General features: G+C 36.0%; 1 protein-coding gene across 6 annotated transcripts in view; it reads left to right on the top strand.

Moving 5' to 3' along the window:
* The window catches only part of DMXL2 (Dmx like 2), a 139,436-nt gene that overhangs the window by 103,998 nt on the left and 14,875 nt on the right, over positions 1–20,563 (top strand). For 3 of the 6 annotated variants that reach the window (XM_046655233.1, XM_046655231.1, XM_046655235.1), the window contains exons 23-32: positions 586–850; positions 4,023–5,101; positions 5,533–5,724; positions 7,337–7,413; positions 9,214–9,341; positions 11,366–11,614; positions 12,990–13,168; positions 18,649–18,779; positions 19,322–19,407; positions 19,833–20,034. In XM_046655233.1, the coding sequence (XP_046511189.1) occupies positions 586–850; positions 4,023–5,101; positions 5,533–5,724; positions 7,337–7,413; positions 9,214–9,341; positions 11,366–11,614; positions 12,990–13,168; positions 18,649–18,779; positions 19,322–19,407; positions 19,833–20,034 (2,588 nt within the window). Of the gene's footprint in view, positions 1–585; positions 851–4,022; positions 5,102–5,532; positions 5,725–7,336; positions 7,414–9,210; positions 9,342–11,365; positions 11,615–12,989; positions 13,169–18,648; positions 18,780–19,321; positions 19,408–19,832; positions 20,035–20,563 lie in introns of all 6 variants that reach the window. The other 3 variants (XM_046655232.1, XM_046655229.1, XM_046655234.1) reach the window with 1 other exon arrangement.

Below are 20,563 nucleotides of genomic sequence, written 5' to 3'. Positions count from 1 at the left end.
ATTTTGAAATGGGAATTTTGCCTAGAAGATGTAGGTAAAGAAGAGAAATATTGACTGAGAGATGCTCATAGTGCCTGAACGACCCCAAATTCTCAAGATTGGTGTTTACATTAGAGTATAAGCTCACAGAGAGTAAAAATAGAATATATGGGTTTATTTCATAAGCTATTTGCTATGTATATAGAAGGTCCTTTTAAAAGAGTAATATATTTATATGGAAATATATTTGGAAATTAAGAGGAACTGATATATATAAATTAAAATGTCATAGGTGGCATTTAATTTAACAATGAATGTCATTAATTTAAATTAATTAGTTTAAATTGACCTAAGTTAACATTCTTTGTTTCATGCTTATTTTGTGAATGATCTTTCCAAGCTGGAAGCTGCTAAGTTCTAGTTTGTTACTCTTCTTGCTGTTCCTTGATCTCCTATCAAGCAGTCATTTTACTACCCTTCAACTCCTGGACCCCTCCCTCCACTGTGAGAATATAAGTGGTAGATGATTTCAGGATATTGGTGGTATATTTCATCTCTCTAAATAATTACCATTAAATAAGTATTTCTTAATATTTAAATTTACAGGTTTGTCTTGAGAAAATGGAAGATATTCAGCTAGCCATGGTTATCGCCCGTTTGTATGAATCTGAATTTGAGACTTCATCCACTTACATATCCATCCTAAATCAGAAGATTTTGGGTTGCCAAAAGGATGGCTCAGGATTTGATTGCAAAAGATTACATCCTGATCCTTTCCTGCGTAGTCTTGCCTATTGGGTAATGAAAGATTATACCCAAGCCTTGGACACGTTATTGGAACAAACGCCAAAGGAGGAGGATGAACATCAAGGTAGGACATTTCATGGGTTTCTCTTTTTCCTTTTTAAAAGAAGACAGTTCTGAACTAATGTTCACTTAAATTAAAAAAAAAATCATTATCAGATTTATTTTTCAACTTTCGGAAATTATTCTCAAAATTTCTTGGGTGGCTAAAGGATTAGTCACTTACTATCAGTAATTGAATCTAGCCTTTTGTTATCATAATTTGAGTAGTACTAAGAAGACTTCCCACACTTTTTACTCTGACATACGTTGAGGTATGTAAGATAGGCTTACCATGCTATTCTAAACTGAAGCGTACAGAATGCTTGACACATTGTACAGCTTTTTTCTTATAATTATTTAGCCAGGTTGTTTTCTTTTTTAAGAAGAAAAAAAGTTTTGGCTGTAGCACATATTGGTTTAGTGCATGGGCCTGGAAAAACTTTATTTTTCTGTGGTAAACTTTCTTTATTCTTCATTATCCCAAATAGTTTAGATTTTTTTAAGCATCTGGAAGGTATTTATCAGCATTGTTTGCAGTAATTTAAAAAGTACAACATTCCAAGTATTCGTCAATAGAATAGCTGAAAAAATTATAATATATCTGTACTAGAGAAACAGTGAGCCATTAAAAAATGAGGTAGGTCAGTGTGTTAATATGTGCTGTATTATTAAGGGAAAAAAGTAAGATGCAGAACAGTGTGATTCTTGTTGCATTTTACACACATGTTGCACATACACACATGCATGTGTGTGCCCACAGTGTCTGGTCTCCCAGATGCTTATGTGGGTAAAGAGATTAGGGCCCAATTTTTACTTTCTTCTTTACAGAGAAAAAAACAATATTTTAATAAATAACGTTAAAATTTTTAAAGGAAAGGAAATAAATCCTTTAGAAGAAAAATAAGTACCTGAGTAATTTTAATAAAATGTGCACGTTCTTATAAAAGGAAGATTCTAAGGTCCTATTTATTTCTTAATGTTTTCCAGGTTAATTTTTAAAAACTTGCTCTCATGGAAAATTTCAAATACATATAAAAGAGTGAATAATATAATGAGAATCTGTGAATCCATCACCCAGCTTCAACAGTTACTACCTTGTAACCAACCTTATATCATATATACTCCCATTCTTTCCGTCTCCTCCCATTCTCAACACACATTTATTTTGAAGCAAATTCCAGCATATTTCATCTGTAAATATTTCAACATGTATCTCGAAAAAATAAGGACTCTTAAAAAAGCAGAACACATACTATTGTAACAAAATTGTATTAGTGATGGTCAAATACACAGTGTTCAGGTTTCCCTAGCTGTCTCTTAAAATCTTTTCCAATTCGTTTGTTTGAATCAAGATCCAAATGAGGCCTATATATTGTGATTGGTTGAGGTGCCCCTTATGTCTACTTTAATCCATAGCTTTCCTGTTTCCCCCCCTTGGAATTTATTTGTTAAAGAAGTTGGGTTGTTCATCTAGTAGTTTCTCCCATTTTGGATTTTGCTGTTGTGTCCCTGATGTATCGTTTAATGTACTTCCCCCCCCCCCCCCCCCGCCATGTTCTCTGTATTTCCTGTAAATTGGTAATTAAGGTTGTAGAGGCTTTTATCAGATTTTCTTGCAGAAGTGTTTCATAGGTGGTGTGGAGTCCCTCCGTCAGGGAACTCGTCATGTCGGCTTGTTTTGCTTTGTGGTATTAACGGCTGTCAGTGATCAATGCCTGGATCCTGTATTTCATTAGTGTCTGTAGAATGAGAATATTATGATTATGCCATTTTGTCCTTCCTTTATGAGCTGGATACTTGTCCAGAGTTCAGTCTCCCTCAGCAACTGTTTGATTACTCTGAAGTAATTGGTAGCATGTATAGGAAAGGGAATATAAATGTTTGATTCTTTCTCTTTATTTACTGGTTTTCAAAATAATAGCTCTGTTCCCTTAGCATCCTACAAAGGTGACCCATTAGCTTTTATTTCTTTAAAGGTTATTTTTGGACTCACAGGTTTAGATAGATTTCTGTTGTAATCCATTGCGGTTTGTTATTATGAATGCTCACATTATTCCATCTTTAACCAAGGGAAGCCTCTTCAAGATCTTGAATCCTTTTGACATTATTCCTTGATAATTTCTTAGCTTTCTGGAACGGCAAGATGTTTCAGGCTCAGCTTGTACATTTCCTGCCGCAGACCTGGAAATGACCACTCCTGCAAAGAATCTCGGCTCTTTTTGGTGGGGAATAGCATTTAGACACCACAGCCTGGGCACGGGGGTCCTCATTGCTATTGGTTTGGTCATCATTTCTAGACTATTTCAGTGAATGGGGCTAGGAGATTTTTCTTTTTTCCTGAGAATTCATGAGTTCACACTGAAATTTCTAATTCAAATGTAGATTATAGGGTTCTTTCTTAGATTTCAAATTTGTGTCTTTTAATGAAAAGCTTGGATTCTCATGGCATTAACGTAGTTATTTGCTATTTTATGTGCATATAGTAGTTTCAGAATAATAATGCAAATATTTTTCATAACATCTTATTACTGAGAACAGTTTAAGCTTTTTGTTTCCTGTAGTAATTTTTGTTTTGTTTTTAATTTTTCCCACAAAGGATGTACAGTCAAATTACTTATTTTAAAGTCACTTTATCGTTACTCTCTATGTGGTTATGCTACCAACTTGATACATAGAATCATTTGTTTAATTTTGCTTTTATGTTTTTGTGAATTTTTTTGAAATTTAATTTTCTTGAGAAATTATATAAAATGTTGGCATGGTTTTGAAATAAAATATATAAAACCAAGGTGTTTTCAGAGAAATCTACTTTCTTTCCTGAACTCTCTACTCTGTTCTCCTCTCCCTTTTTATTTCCGGAAACCAGTTACAAAATTTTTTCTCTGTGCTTTCTTTTCATTTAAAAAATATAAGCAAATATGTGTGTGTGTTTGTATCCCCTCTCCACTTTCTTAGATAAAAGGTTCTGCACCTTCTTTTACTTAATGTGTTCTGGCCATTATTCCATAGCAGCACATAAGGAAATTCTTTCTATTTCAGCTATATAGTCTTACTGATCATGTGGATGTACCATAGTTTAACTTATCCTTGGTTAATACTTGTGTCCTTTTATTTTGAAGAAATGCTGATGTATTTTATTCTTGTATAAGTACAAATTAACATAATACCATGTGGTTACATCTGTTTGATTTCCACAGTTATCATCAAATCTTGTAACCCAATGGTGTTTAGTTTCTACAACTACCTTCGAACGCATCCTTTGCTTATTCGAAGAAACCTTGCCTCCCCTGAAGGAACTTTGGCAACCTTGGGTCTCAAAACTGAGAAAAACTTTGTTGATAAAATTAACCTCATAGAAAGAAAATTATTCTTTACCACTGCAAATGCTCATTTTAAAGTTGGATGCCCTGTTTTAGCCTTGGAGGTACTCTCCAAAATTCCAAAGGTTACCAAAATATCTGCTTTACCTGCAAAAAAAGATGTGCCTGACTTAATTTCTGAAAAGATGGGTGATGTACCTTCAGCATCAAAAACTCCAAGTGATGGCGATAGAAGTTCTGGCATTGATTGGTCAAATGTAACTTCCTCACAGTTTGACTGGAGTCAGCCAATGGTAAAAGTTGATGAGGAACCTCTTAATCTTGATTGGGGTGAAGAGCATGATAGTGCCTTAGAAGAAGAGGAAGAAGATGCTGTTGGTTTAGTAATGAAAAGTACAGATGTCCGGGAAAAAGATAGACAAGATCAGAAAGCCTCAGACCCTAATATGTTATTGACTCCTCAGGAAGAGGATTGTCTTGAAGGTGACACTGAAGTTGATGTGATTGCTGAACAACTAAAATTCAGAGCTTGCTTAAAGATCCTTATGACTGAACTAAGAACATTGGCTACAGGTTATGAAGTAGATGGAGGAAAACTCAGATTTCAACTCTATAACTGGCTTGAGAAGGAAATTGCTGCCTTGCATGAGATATGCAACCATGAATCAGTTATGAAAGAATATGCCAGTAAAACATGTTCCAAAGTAGAGGGTGATCTTCTGGATCAGGAAGAAATGGTGGACAAACCGGATATTGGTTCCTATGAGCGCCACCAAATAGAAAGACGGAGATTGCAGGCTAAACGAGAGCATGCGGAAAGACGAAAGTTGTGGTTGCAGAAAAACCAGGATCTCCTGAGAGTGTTTCTTAGTTACTGCAGCCTTCATGGGGCCCAAGGTGGTGGTCTGGCCTCAGTCAGGATGGAACTCAAATTTTTGCTACAAGAATCACAGCAGGTGTGAGCTTCACTTTTGTTCTCAATCTTGGTTATTTTAATAATGTCGATAGCTCTTCCATTTATAGCTATAAAGGTCCTTTTCCTAGTTAATCTAAATATGTTCAGCTCCTCTAGTCATTGGAGGCAGATGTTTGCATTCTGCATGGGTCGTTTTAGACTAAAGTTTTGGTAATTAGGAGTAGGCTTAAAAGCTTGAGAGCACAGCTGTGTCATACTCTTCTTAATATCTTCCGCATCCAGCATGGTGCCTGATACAGATTGGGTGCTCGGTAAATTTTTTTAGAATGAGTGAATAAGTACATGAACATATTGCTTTTATTCAAATCTTTATCGCCAGTATTTTTATCATCTAACTATTAATTGTTTTGGTTTTCTTTTTATCCTTCATTTTAACTACTTTGAAAAAAATAATCCCCTGTTGCCCCACAGGAAACGACTGTGAAGCAGCTTCAGTCCCCGCTGCCATTGCCTACCACGCTACCTCTGCTCTCAGCGAGTATTGCTTCAACTAAAACGGTCATAGCCAATCCTGTATTGTACTTAAATAACCACATCCATGATATACTTTATACTATTGTTCAGATGAAAACACCACCTCATCCCGGTATTGGAGATGTGAAGGTAATGCAAAGTTTGTGATCATTGATATTGTGCACACTGAGAAGCTAAATATGTTATACTTGTCTTCCAGCCTGAACTTAGAGGAAATATTTTAAAGTGCTCATATGTGCTACCTTATCAATCCCGATCAGTTCAAGACTATTTGTCCAATGAATGTAATTTAAAAGTAAGCCTTCGTCTTACTTGTGGAAAGGTTATTGTCTTCCTTTAAGACAAGCAAATACTTTTTTTGGTAATAAAATTAATTTTTTGGACAGCATTCTTGCCACTTAATACTCCTTTATATCCTCCTTTCCCCTTAAATGAACCATTAAATTAGAAATATTTGTGACTGTTTGCTTATGTGCCAAGATGTTATAAAGATATGTTTGGGGAGTATCTTTGAGAGAACCATGACTGATCAGAAATAGTCCCAGAGAAAGTATCCTCATTACTTTTCCCCTGATGATTGTGTTTGTTGGAGGCTGTGCAGTTATTAGGAGTAATCGGAGTCGAGGCAGAGTTACTACCCAAAATTAAATCCGTGTCCTATGCCGAAAACTTAAAAACGGGTGGATTCCAAGAATCACCAGGGAGCTTGGCAGGATCTGGGGAGCTGGTCAGACTTCCACCGTGCCAGCCCAAGTGATTTGTGCTATGCTTTTTCCAGTTCCAGTGGCTGAAGTCATTTCAGGTCCCCAACATTATTATTTTTTGTTTCTTTTGCTTGAAAGACATATTTAATCTCTGGTAGTACATGCTTCTGAAGGTCCCAAGATTTACTGGTCACTTCAACCTGTTAGAGACTTTGAACCCATAGTATGAATTAATCTCTATCAGTATGTTAGCAGATATTACTGAAATTTCTTGTTAGGTGACTATGGACACGTAGAAATAGTATTAAATGCACATAAATTCTAAGTAAACATTTCCAGTGCCTAGAAATTTGGATAAGATTTTCACAGAGTATGAAACTATTTCTAAGGTCCCTTCAAATTTTAAGATTTTATGATTCTGAAAATGTTGGTTCAGTATGGCATTTTAGGATACGGATTTTCTATTGTATTGATAACTTTTAAACTTTCTAAATTTAAAATTATAAGACTACGCACTACTCATAAGTACTAGGTAAATTACTTGCTTTCAGGAAAATCAGCCATTTCACATAGTGATTGATATATTTTCTAAACATTTAATTCATTCTTACTGATAAGATCAAGTCTTTATTTTCATCAAGAAGAATTTCATAAGGCAAGTTTCAATAAAAGCTCTGAAAATTCTCTCTTACTTTGGTTCTGTTTTTCTGAATATTACTATTTAAGCTAATCATTAGCAGTATAGGGTCATCCTAGTAATATGAACATCGTCACTTTGCTCATGGCCTGGTAAATGGCAGGCTCAGGGAAGTAAATGTTTGATAAAGATGTGTCTGAATCCGTTAGCTTGGTTGTGGGCGTGCATATTAAGTTGGATGAGTGTTATTTTAGAAATTTTAAAGTAGAGATAGTGGTCTCATATAGGATCTAGTCTTATTTATGGTATTGCTAGTTTCCTGGGTATTTTCTAATTTTTAAGATATTACTATTGTGTAGAAATGTAGTACAAAATGTAATTATGGCTGTTTTGTTTTTAGGTGCACACACTTCATTCACTAGCAGCATCACTTTCTGCATCCATTTATCAAGCATTGTGTGACAGTCACAGCTACAGGTAAAAAAAATCACCCCAAAGAGTATTAATACAACAAGACATTAAATTGTTTCAGAGTTATATTAAGGCTCTATTTCCTAGGAACTGAAAAATCCTTGAATATGATTGCCATGTATACTTTAATAGATGAGAGAGAAGGAGAAATAAAATAATTCTTTTTAGGTTAGCTGTCACCTAGTAACAACAGAGACATACAGAAAATGCAAAATAGTAAATGGAAATTATCATCACCACCATCCTTTTTGCTTTCAAGAAAAGAAGTGTTCATTATCCAAATTAATTTGTAATATGATGTTTTCTAATTTTTTTTTTCCTTTAGGAACTATTTTAGCATTGGATTCACTTATTTATTTAACTGGTTTTCAGTTGAAAGAGGAAGTACTTTTAAAAAATAATAAAGTGCATTTCTAATGTTGAATTATTAAAATCAATTTTAGTTACCCATTTACATATAATATAAAAGTCTTTTGAAGTGGTACCAATTAGAGGTAATGGTTTGAATTTTTCTAAATGTCACATTGCCTTCATCAGTGTATACTTTGCGTTTTTGTGACTAGGGTAGTGTACATAGTAAGAAATTGAATCACTTGGAAAGATGACCCAGATTTAAATGAATTGTATTAGTAAGTGAAAAGTTTGTAATATAAATAGAATCACATTAAATTTATATTAAACATATGTCTAGATTTTTTCTTCTTGTAAATTCAGCAGCCTTTCCTGGGAAGATCTGATGTTGTGTAAGGAATTATACTCCCTCATATGGAACTACTTTTTTTAGATGGCTTGTACTCTGATTGTAGCCTAATAAGGCAATGTCTAAGTAACTCCAAAGACTTGGAAATGTAAATAAGGAAAAAAAGAGGTTTATTTGATTGACTGTGGTCATATTATGATCAAAGACAACTTGTTTGGTATCAGTTAAAATGGCAGCAAATGAGAATTCAAATAAATTTTTTTTAATGGGTATTTTCTAGTCTTTAGGCTGTGATTGTCTCCTAAGGGAGTCAGCTTTACTTTCTGCTTTTGCGTTTTCCCCAGCTCCACAAAGATGAGGGAAGTACACATTTAGGTACTTTTGGCTTTAGGATTAGGAATTTCTAAAATACGATCCTCCAGATTTTAGTTTATATTTTAATTCAAGGTTAAGCTTGCACAACTTTGCAGAGCTGAGAAATGGAACAAAATAGTACCCTGAGACTTTCTGTCTAATATATCCTACTGCCAACTAGCGTACGAGTGTCCTTACCTCAGACTTTTTTTTTTTAATAAAAATGGGTGAATATAGAAAAGATTTTAAAATATTAAGTGGCATCTGGAAAAGATTTTAAAAGACTAAATGTCATCTTCCCAACATAGTAAAATCTGGTATTTTGTTTTAAAAAGCTATCAATAAACATTTGCAACTAATTTCAAGAACTTTCTAAAATAAATTCTTATTACAGCAGTGGATTCAGTTTTAAGAATTTTGTTTTGGGGCCGGTCCTGTGGCCGAGTGGTTAAGTTTGCACACTCTGCATTGGCAGCCCAGGGTTTTGCCGGTTCGGATCCTGGGCGCGGACATGGCACCACTCATCAAGCCATGCTGAGGCAGCGTCCCACATGCCACAACTAGAAGGACCCACAACTAAAAATACACAACTATATACTGGGGGCTTTGGGGAGAAAATGGAAAAATAAAATCTTTAAAAAAAAAAAGCATTTTGTTTTTATTATAACCATCTAAAATAAAAATGTATAAAGTACAATTGCTTATAACCTCTGTTAGGACAATAAATAACTGAACCTTGTTTGTTTCAGCAGTCAAACAGAAGGAAACCAGTTTACAGGAATGGCTTATCAAGGACTTCTTTTAAGTGACCGTCGAAGACTGAGGACAGAAAGCATTGAAGAACATGCAACACCAAATTCTTCTCCTGCTCAATGGCCTGGTGAGAATTTGTGTTTTTTTGTTTTTGTTTTTTTTTTTTAAAGATTGGCCCTGAGCTAACATCTGTTGCCAATCTTTTCTTCTTCTTCTTCTTCTTCTTCTTCTTCTTCTCCCCAAAGCCCCCCAGTACATAGTTGTATCTTCTAGTTGTAGGTCCTTCTAGTTCTGCTATGTGGGATGCTGCCTCAGCATGGCCTGATGAGCAGTGCTAGGTCCATGCCCAGGATCTGGACGAGCGAAACCCAGGGCCACGGAAGCCGAGCGTGTGAACTTAACCACTTGGCCACGGGGCTGGCCCCTTTTTTGATCTTCTGTTTGGCGGTTCCTTTTTAAAAAGCTACCATCTGGTTTGCTGATTGTTATTCCTTGTGGATTTGGTGAATGGCTTTTTATTTGTTTGTTTTTGATGATGTTTTCTGGCATGGATTAGAAATTCTTAAGTACTGTAATGTTGTGTGAAGACTCAGAAAGTTAAGGCTTTGAACACCAGCTGTGTTGACCAGCATAAAAAAGCAGAGTTCATAAGGGTGAGCACAATCCTCTTCCTTTTCCTTAGAAATTCTGGATTAGAGTCTTAGAGAGCAGTATCACAGAGCTATTTTCACAGATGTGTCAGAGAAGATACCATTATTCTCAAGAGTGTAAATTTATAGATTAAGATAGGAGTGACCGTTCTGTGGCGCATATGTCAGCTCTTTGCCAGTCCTTCTCTTTCTCTGGTTAGCTCTCTTGCTCGTTCTGCACATCAGTTATTTCAAACCTCCTCCACTCTCAATACCCTTTCCTGGTCTACCACGTCGTTTAATTTTTACTCTACTTGTTTTATAACTGAGTTTACACGTTACTGATCGTTGTGAAGAGTAGCAGTAGAAAGAAGTGACAAACTCAAAATGTGTATTTAAAATTCACTTATGCGTAAGTTTCTAGAAACTTGTTTTTGTTTTAACTTTCTGTTGAAATAATTTGACTTATAAAAAGTTTCAAAAATAGTACAAAGAATTTCTGTGTAACCTTCAACCCAGATTCCCCAAATGTTGACATTTTACCATACTTGCTTTATCGTTCATTCTTGCTCTCTCTCACTTTCCATGTGTGTATATATGTGTATTTTTTTCTGAAATATTTGAAAGTAAGTTGCAGACATTATGGCCTTTTACATCTAAATGTGTCAGCGTGTCTTTCCGAAAAACAGACATTCTCTTAGATAACCACAGCACAATTATCGAATGCAGCATCTTGACATTGATAGAGTACTGTTCTCTAATCTGTGGACCTTTTTAAAATTCCGCCAGTTGTCCCACAGATGTCTTCCCTGTAACATTTAGAGGTAGTGTCTCGTGAGTCTCCTCTCACATGGAGTAGTTCCTCACTCTTTCTTTGTCTCTCATGACTTTGACACTTTTGAAGAGTTCTAGCCAAGTATTTTTTGGACCGTCCCTCAATTTTTGCTTTTCTGATGTTTTCTTAATATGAGATTTAGGTTGTGTGTTTTTGGAAGGGCTACTGCAAAAGAGATACTGTGCCCTTCTCAGTGCAAAACATCAAGAGGGACATGATATCAATTTGTCCCATTACTGATGCTGTTAACTTTGATGACTTAGTGAGGTAGTTTCTGCCAGATTTCTCCTTTGTAAAGTTAATATTTTTTCCTTTGCAATTAATAAGTACCTTATGAAGAGACGATTTGAGACTGTGTAAAATATCATACTTTTATCCACTAATTTTAGCATCCAGTGATGATTCTTGCCTGAATCAGATATTACTGTGGGGATTATTAGATGGTGATTTTCTAATTCTGTCACTCCTACTTGTTGGTTGAAATGGTACTGTAAGGAAGAGCTTTCTGTTCTCTATTTATTTATTCACTCATTTATTATATCAGTTTAGGCTAATGGATTCTTATATATGGGTATATATTTTTTGTATGTTATAGATACATAATTTTGGTTAAGTTGCAAATTTGGATTTTTTTTCTTCTGAAGCTGTATGCTGATACACTTCTTATGATATTATATACCCTCACAGGTGTGAGCTCACTCATTAATCTCTTGAGTTCAGCCCAAGATGAAGACCAGCCAAAACTGAACATTTTGTTGTGTGAAGCTGTTGTTGCTGTTTACTTAAGTTTATTGATACACGCTCTTGCCACAAATTCCTCCAATGAATTGTTTCGGCTTGCAGCCCACCCATTAAATAATCGCATGTGGGCTGCTGTTTTTGGGGGAGGTGTGAAACTTGTTGTGAAACCTCAAAGGCAATCAGAAAATATATCAGGTAAGAAAATGTGATACCGATAATGTTTGCAAAGGTAAATAATTCCAATGTTAAAACATTTTTTAATGTTTTAAGAACCTTTATTTTGAAAATCAGTGATGTTTAAAGTATAATCACTCCTGTTAGGATAGGCTACTAAATGATAGAAGCCAGACACAAAAGGTCACATATTGTATGATTCCTTTTCCATGAAGTATCCAGAATAGGTAAACCCATAGAGACAGAAAGCAGATTGGCGGTTGCCATGGGCTGGAGGGAAGGAGGAATGGGCAGCGACTGCTTACTGGGTCTGGGGTTTTCATTTGGGGTAATGAGAATGCTTTGGGACTAGATAGAGATGGTGGCTGCACAAGAGTGTGAATGTCCTAAATGCCATGGAATCATATACTTTAAAATCTTAATTTTATGTAAATTTCACCTCAATAAAAAAAAAAAGACTAGGATGGTAGTCATGGACAGGGTGAAAAGTGGTCATGTTCTGGATATCGTTTGAGGTTATTGCTGATGGATTTGTTGGTGAATTGTGAGTGGGGGATGGGAGAAAGAGGAGTTGAGATAGAATTACCATTTTCTATGATGGGGAGTTTTAGGAGGGGAGCGGTTGCCTTCTACTTTCTGGCCCTCCCCTATCCAATTAGTTCCTGAATCCTTTTGATATTTCTTCTATGTGTTCCTCATATCTAACCCTTCCTCTCAGTCTTACCCAACAAACTAGTTCAGGCCCCTCTTAGTCATCTTCTTCCATCTTCCTCTCTAACTGATCGAGCAAACCGTACCTCATCATGTGACTAGTTCCAGAAGTGTTAGTGAGAATCGCGTTAGGATAAGCTCGCAGCTGCATATCCACAGGCTGGTCCTGGCCTGACTCTGGACTGTCCTTGTTATTCCCACCCTGACGCCTGTCCTGCAAAAGTAGTTTACTCCTCATTTCCCCAAACCTCTGGTCATTTGTTTCTGTTGTCCCGTCCTCTTTTCACATTGAGCTTCTGCCCTTCTTTCTTAAGGCGTGCTTTACATCCTTCATATTCACTGACTCTTTCTTGACCAACAGAGCCAAAAATAATCATTCAAGCACTCTCTTTATGTACTGAATATACCATTGATTTAATACATTGTATAAAAATTATTTTAATCCTTATTCTGTATAGCACATAGGCTGCCTCCTGGCAAGATATGCTTTTATGCTCTATCCTCATCTGCATCTCTGCCATGATTGCTAGAAAACCAATGTAGTGACCAGAAAAGTTTAGAAACGCAGATGTAAGTAATTTAGTTTAGACTAAAGCATGGCGAGAGGAGGAGGAAAAGAAAGGTTAAGTCTTTGAATTAAAAATGGAAAATAAGTACTGGGGTTTTTGCTTCTATCTTTATTCAGCACCTCCCGTTCCTTCTGAAGACATAGATAAACACCGTAGGAGATTTAACATGCGAATGCTGGTCCCTGGAAGACCCGTAAAAGATGCTACCCCACCACCAGTGCCTGCAGAAAGACCATCCTACAAAGAAAAATTTATTCCTCCTGAACTCAGTATGTGGGATTATTTTGTTGCAAAGGTAAGGGGCGCGAGAAACGCAAGCTTTATGTGTGTCTGTTTTATTAACTCTTGTGTGAGTACCACAGAGGAATGACGGGGCAGCTTCTAGGCTGAATCACCATAGTTCAGACATTTAATCTCTCAAGTCCAGAAACTGAATAGTCATTCAGGGATGATCAGGTACTTGATGTGAATGAGACAAAATTGTATGGGATTTGAGTATAAACCAGAAGTCAGTGTGTTAACATGTAATCAGCGTCATCCTCTTCTAGTGACTGGAATTTACCAGTATCTGCCATCTAGGTTCCCCTCATCTGATTATCAGTAGTTCCCTTGGTCAGCTTGGAATTAGAGCAGAAGGAGATGGATGGATATTTGGGGGTTTCATCAGGCCGTGGTGCGGCCCCATGAAATGTCTCTGTTTCTCCAAAGCAGAGAAAACTTCTCTGGGACTCAGGATACTCGTGGAGACTAGATCCATTATAGTCCCTTTTCGTACCGTGTTGAGTGTGTGCTGATACTTGCTTTTCTGTATTTGGCTTTTTCAAGCTCATCACCTTCCTTTCTTAATGTTTTCTTCTTTACGTGTGTTAACACCGTTGTCACCACGCTGTGTGTGTGCATAAGGAAATACACCTTCATCTCCCGTCACATCTCCTCCCATTTTAAGATTTTTATGAGGTCTCATCTTAGAGTTCTTGAGGTGCTGATCTCACTCTGGGTTTGGTAGGCTGAGCTCATCTTTAAAAAGTCTTTCAAAGTGAGTTTTGAAGCTTTGCTTTTGTTATCTAAAGAGTTTGGTTATGCTGCTGGTTCTCACAGCGTGTCCCCAGAACCATCAGCATCACCTGGGAACTTGTGAGAAATGCGTTTTTGAAGGTCCCTCTGATTCAGGAACTCTGGGAGTGGGAACCAACCATGTTTGTTTGAACACGCCCTCCGGGTGATTCTGATCTATGCCGAAGTTTGAGGGCCTCTGGCTTAGGCAAATGGTGAGTGCAGATTTCCAGGTTTACACTCTGTCAGGATTCCAAGTATACTTCCAGGATCATTCAGGCTTGTCCCCTGAGGCTGCTGGTTGGATTGCATTTACAGTCACGTGTTGCTTAATGACAGGGATATGTTCTGAGAAATGCGTTGTTAGGCAATTTAGTCCTTGTGCAAACATCACAGGGAGTACTTACAGAAGCTTAGATGTTACAGCCTGCTACACACCTAGACCACATGGTACTACCCTTATGGGACCACCATCGTTTATGTGGTCCATTGTTGACCGAAAGGTCATTATGCGGCGCATGACTGTAATTGTATTTAGCTTATAAACCAGGGAGTTAATAAAATAAAAATATATGGACAGTTCCCCCCTACCTTTCTAATTTGAAAATTTTCTCTGAAAATTTCTTTGAAAATTATGAAAGCCCATTGCATCATTAATGTGCATGATCGCAACAGTAAGATTCGTAAATGATAATGTGCCAACTTAATTTTCTTTTTTAAAAAATGTTTCTCCCTGATTAAAGTTTTCAAAGTTTGAGAAATGCAAAAAAATATAAAGAAGAAAAAAATATTCATCTACCCAAACACTTTGGCAAATTTGCATCCACTCTTATCCTCATACTTTAAAAATTTTATAGTTGGATTGGTATATGTAGTTTAAATTTGATTTTTTTCAATTGACGTTACAAGATAATTTCTCACAACATTAAAAACATATCATAACTGTCATTAAATAAAGCACACCTTTATTATGGAAAACTTCAAACATACAAATATTACAAAAGTAGAGATAATAGTGTATGAGTCCTTATCCATCATCATCCAGTTTCAAAAATTATCAATTCACAGACAGTCCTGTTTCATTATACTTCTTCCCACTCCCTAGATTGTTTGGAAGCAAATCTAGACATCATGAAATTTCATTCAAATATTTCAGTATTTTTTTTTTTTTTGAGGAAGATTAGCCCTGAGCCAACTACTGCCAATCCTCCTCTTTTTGCTCAGGAAGACTGGCCCTGAGCTAACATCCATGTCCATCTTCCTCTACTTTGTACGTGGGACACCTACCACAGCATGGCTTTTGCCAAGCAGTGCCATGTCCGCACCTGGGATCTGAACTGGCGAACCCCAGGCCACCAAGAAGCAGAACATGTGAACTTAACTGCTACGCTACCAGGCTGGCCCCTCAGTATTTTTAAAATGAAGGATTTTGAACAGAACCGCATTAGTACTATGTCATGTGCGCGCGCACACACACACAAAATTCCTTAATATCATCAAGTATCCTGAAAGTGTTCACATTTTCCCAATTGTATCTTAAATGTTTTTGAACAATTAGTTTGTTAAATCAGAAGCCAAAAATAATATTTGTACATTGCAATTGGTTGATATATCTTAAGTCTCTTTTAATCTCTATGTTCTACCTGTCTCTTCCTTTTTTAAATTTACCCTTCTTTTTGCCCCCAAAAGAATTTGTCCTATAGAATCTCTCAACGGATTTTGCCGATGGCATCCTGCTATTTTGTTCTTCTGATTCCTGTATTTCCTGTAAAGTGAAACTTAAAACTAGAGGCTGTGTCAGGTTCCATTCTGATTGCTCAGGGGAGGGGAGGGCGGGATTACTTCCAAGTGCAATTGTGGATCTGCATCAGGGAGCACTCTTTTTGTGATGTTAGTTGATGATCTTTGCCTAAATCCATTATTTCAGTGGGAGTTTTAAAATATGATCATAATGTCCTCTCATTCATTCTTCATTCCTTTGCTGGAATACTTCCTTTCATCAGCTTATTTGGTTGCCCTGAAATATATTTTGAATGAGAAAGACAGGATAAATGCTTTGTTCTTCGCTTTTATGTACCAGTTTTCAAAGTGATGAGTTGATTCTCTACCATCCTTCAGAGAAGGCCAGTGAGTTTTCGTTTGTTATTAGTTTTGTCATGATCTTCTGGATTTAAGCGTATTTTATGTGTTTTAATCCATTGCACTTATTATTCTACACATGGTCAGCTCATCCCATCTTTGCCAGTGAGAGCCTCTTCCACTTGGCTCCTGAATCTTTTTGAGAAGTATTTCAGTAGGCTTTGGGTTTCCTTCCTTTCTAGTTTAAGTTACTCTGGGCTAATCTTGTACGTTTCCTGCCCCAGACTGGGAACAACCATTTCTCCAAAGAACCTGGTTCCTTTTTGTGGGAAATGATATTTAGAAACCGCAATCAAGTGTAGGGGTGCTCATTGTTACTGGGTTCATCATTGTTCTAGGTAAGTATCATTTTTAATGACCAAATAACTATTCAGTTTGATGAATATACTGCAGTTTACATAATCATTTGTCTATCCAATATTCGCTGTATTTAATTTTTCATTTTTGTAAATAGTGCTGAGATTAATATCTTTTTAGATAACTTTGTTCATGTCCTGATTATTTCATTAAGAAGTACTAAGTCAAAGGGTATGAACCTAAATAAGGTTTTTGGTACATAACTACAGATTACTTTCCAGATTACTGATTTATACTTTCTTGAGAATGGTGAGAGAGTGCATCTGACTTTGCCCTTATTAAGATTAAGTAGTCCTTTTTCATTTTTGTTAATATGATTAAATAATTTTTATTTCCTATTAGTGACATCAAAAGTTTTAATGCACTTATTGCCATTGGATTTTTTACTTTGAGGAATTGACTATTCATATTCTTAACTAAATTATCTATTGATATAGTAGTGTTTTTCCTTACTTTTTATGGACTCTGTTTATTAAGGATATCATCAACATGTCTTACTTGTGATGCTTTTTCCAGTTTGCTATTTGCCTTTTAATTCTGCTTATGACTTTTTGACATACAGAAGTTTTAAAAAGTTTATTTAGTCATATCTATTCATACTTTTCTTTATCACTTGTTACATTGTTTTTAAGCAGAGAAAGTTCTTTCCACTAATGAGTGTTTACTTTTATTATTTTATTCTCTTCCTTCTCTGTTTATTGCTCCTCCTTCTTAACTTTTAACTCTCTCGTTTATCTAGGATAAAGTGAGCATCGGACTTTGTTGCCCTCTTTACCTTCTATCCCCACACATGGCTAACTAGTCCTTCTTTTCCTCCCACTGACTTATGATGTTATCTTTCTCCTAGATTAATTCCTTATGTTTATACTATTTTTGGACTATATTTTTGCATGGATCAGTTGCTAGACTGTACTTCTTTTAATTACTTATTTTAATATCCACTAAGAAATGGTACCTTTCACTTTAAAAATATTTCTTGGCTAGTCTATTTTTTCTTCCCTATGAACTTTAGAATCATTATCAAATGTCAGAAAAGGAAAAGAAATACCAGTAGGGATTTTTATTGAGGTTACTTAAAACCTATAAATTAACTTGTAAAGAACTATAGTTTATATGTTTCAGTCTCCTCATATAGCTTTTAGAAGGATTTGTAATTTTCTTCACTTAGAGAGCTCTCTCATAGTTTTCTCAAAGTCTTTTCCTTTGGTATTTTTTGTTTTTCAATGTTTCTTTTTTCTTTAGACTTTTCTAACTAGTTATGTTGATATATGACTGTAGGGGAGGAAGACATTTCCTCTTCCCAAATGTGGGTTCGTCTGGCTGGAGAACAAATTAAATTCACATGAGAAAGAATAGCAAGAGAAAATTAAACAAAACTTTATGAGAAACCATGGCCCGGGGCCTTTCTTCCCGAAGGAAGAAAGGGCACTGAAGAAGTGGGGTGCACAGAGTGGTTATATACCCCCAAACAGGGTGTTTCACATGTGATTGAAATGCCCCTTTTACAATGGTCACGAGGCTGCTCTGTCAGCACAGCGCTTGATGGAAACGGCAGATAGGTCTGCTGTCTCAGTGAACGATGCAGGGTGGCAGGTGTGTTGCCTTGGCCTGGGGGGTCACAGATGAGCGCTGCAATCGGTTCCCAGCCTAAGGAAAGATGCTTAATCCTTAAAGAAATGCCAATGTTGGGAGGAGGAGGGAAGTCAGTTACAGGAGGTTACCAGAGAAGCACAATAAAATGCAGATTTTAAGTCCTTGCCTTTGGTATTGATTAAGAGTTTCTAGAGAGACGGTCATCTCCTTTCTTCTTCCTGGTACAGAGAGGGAGGCACCTTTTACAGATAGAGATTTACCTTACAAATGTAAGTGTCCTAACAAAGGGCAAGTTCCATTCCTCAGAGCCTCCTTCCCTGTCCCAGTTTATCAAAAGCAATCAGCCTCAAATAATCCTGATGCCAAAGAGGCATATCTTGGGGTGGCCAATTTCAGGTCCCTACAATGAGAAAGAGGCTATTGATTTTTAAAAGCGTTATGTTGTGTCTAGCTACTCAGTTATTTTACTGAATCTGAGAGTTTACCTCGTTTTCTTGACTTTTCTAGGTCTAGTATCATTTGTGAAAGCAAATTTTTATTTAGATTGACAACATTTAAAATGTTCAGTATTAATAAGATAGGACAAAAATAACCCAATCACATATTAAAAAAAAACTTTACCTTTTCTTGCAGCCGTTTCTCCCTTTGTCTGATAGTGGTGTTATATATGATTCTGATGAAAGCATTCATAGTGATGAAGAAGAAGATGATGCTTTTTTTTCAGATACACAAATACAGGAGCACCAAGATCCAAATTCCTATAGGTAAATAAAGCTTTTCTCTTTTTATTTTTGCCTTTTATTTTTGTAGGAAATCGTGATGTTACGAATTTTAAGTAACATTATTATCATGAATTTATACAAGAACTGACTTATATTTTCAAGTTAGAAGTTCTGTACCTTCAAGGTAAATTTCTAGACAGTAGAGTATTTCTTTCACATCAGTTTCAAAGAATAGCTTACATGCAGAATGTAAACACAGAAATTTTTGTGAGAAAAATATGTCATTTATTGATGTGGCTGTTAGAATTTAATATATAATTTATTGATGTGCCGTTAGATTCCATGTGACTGTCTGGTAAATCTCTTTCCATTAGGTAATTTTCAGATATTGCAGATGTGAGGTTTTGTTGTATTTCTTTTCAGAGACTACAAAGGTACCTTTTTAAAGTGTGTATAGTAAGTTGTTGGAAAAACCAGCTTTTTTTTAGGTTGGAGATAAGGCTAAACCATCGTCAGAGATCATTGCTGTGTTTCTCTCGTGCTTTTGTTTTTCAATTAGGATTTTTTTTGTCTCCCTTGAACAGCTGGGCTCTTCTGCATCTGACAATGGTGAAGCTAGTGCTTCACAATGTCAAAAATTTCTTTCCCATTGCTGGATTGGAATTCTCTGGTAAGTTTGGAATTTGGAAATTAATGTTATTAAATGCAATAAATTACCGTAGTGCTTCTCTTCATAAATATCTCTATAAAAAAGCATTTCATATTTTAAAAAATAATACATAGGAGATTTTATGAGGTCTTGTTTATTTTAGGCTTCAGTTTATAGTTTTAATTCGTAGCAAGAATTACTATCTACCTAGAAGGTTGAAAAGCAGGAAACCAGACTGGAGAAATGAGACGTTTTCTCAGCAGGTTTTAGAGAGCTGGCCTTTGTTTTGTTCAAAGCATTAAGAATCCAAATGGTTTTAGATTAACATTTTAAGATTTATTTGTATTTTGAGAGGTTTTAATTCTAAGAATTCAGATTTTGTAAATATGTGGATGGTGACCAACATTTTTTATCAAAATAAAATAACGTATTCTCTCGCCTTGTAGAGTTGCCTGTAACATCACCTTTAGGTATTGCTGTGATTAAAAACTTAGAGAACTGGGAACAGATCTTGCAAGAGAAAATGGATCAGTTTGAAGGTCCACCTCCTAACTATATCAACACGTATCCAACTGACCTTTCAGTAGGAGCTGGACCAGCTATTCTTCGAAATAAAGCAATGCTAGAACCTGAAAATACTCCATTCAAGTAAGAACGCTCTTATAAAAGCTGTTGAGAGTGTAGGGTGGTTTAACCTTTCTGGAAGATAGTTTGGGAAAATATGCCAATAGCCTTCACAACATTGATAATTTTGAACCTGCAGTTCTGTTTCTAGCAGCGTATGTTAAGAAAAACATGAGAAATCTGGATAGGAAATTGTTTTTTCCAGTATTACCTGTAATTCAATAGACGTGTTACTTTTATAATCAGGAAAAAACCTTCATTGTTGTTATTTTAAGAACTCTTACAGAAATATTCTGGGATAATAATCTACATTTGCAGACAAGGTGCTATTGACCTATCGCAGTAATTTAACAGTAAACACATTAAGGTTCTTCACTGATGCTTTGATCTACCTACCCGTCTTGGCCCCTTTTCATAAGCAGCATGCTGTTTTTGAGGCACCTGTCCATGGTTAAGAGCATTGCTCATAAGCTTGAAAGAGCAAGACTTTTAGGCTTGTTAGGCTGTTGAAAATGAAATGTGTGACTTTATAATCATTGGTGCTATGCTGAAG

The sequence above is a fragment of the Equus quagga genome, chromosome 2, assembly GCF_021613505.1.
Source record: "Equus quagga isolate Etosha38 chromosome 2, UCLA_HA_Equagga_1.0, whole genome shotgun sequence".
In the NCBI taxonomy this organism is placed as follows: Eukaryota; Metazoa; Chordata; class Mammalia; order Perissodactyla; family Equidae; genus Equus; species Equus quagga.
Note: the sequence above shows the minus strand (reverse complement) of the source record. Positions and strands in the feature narration are given on the sequence as shown.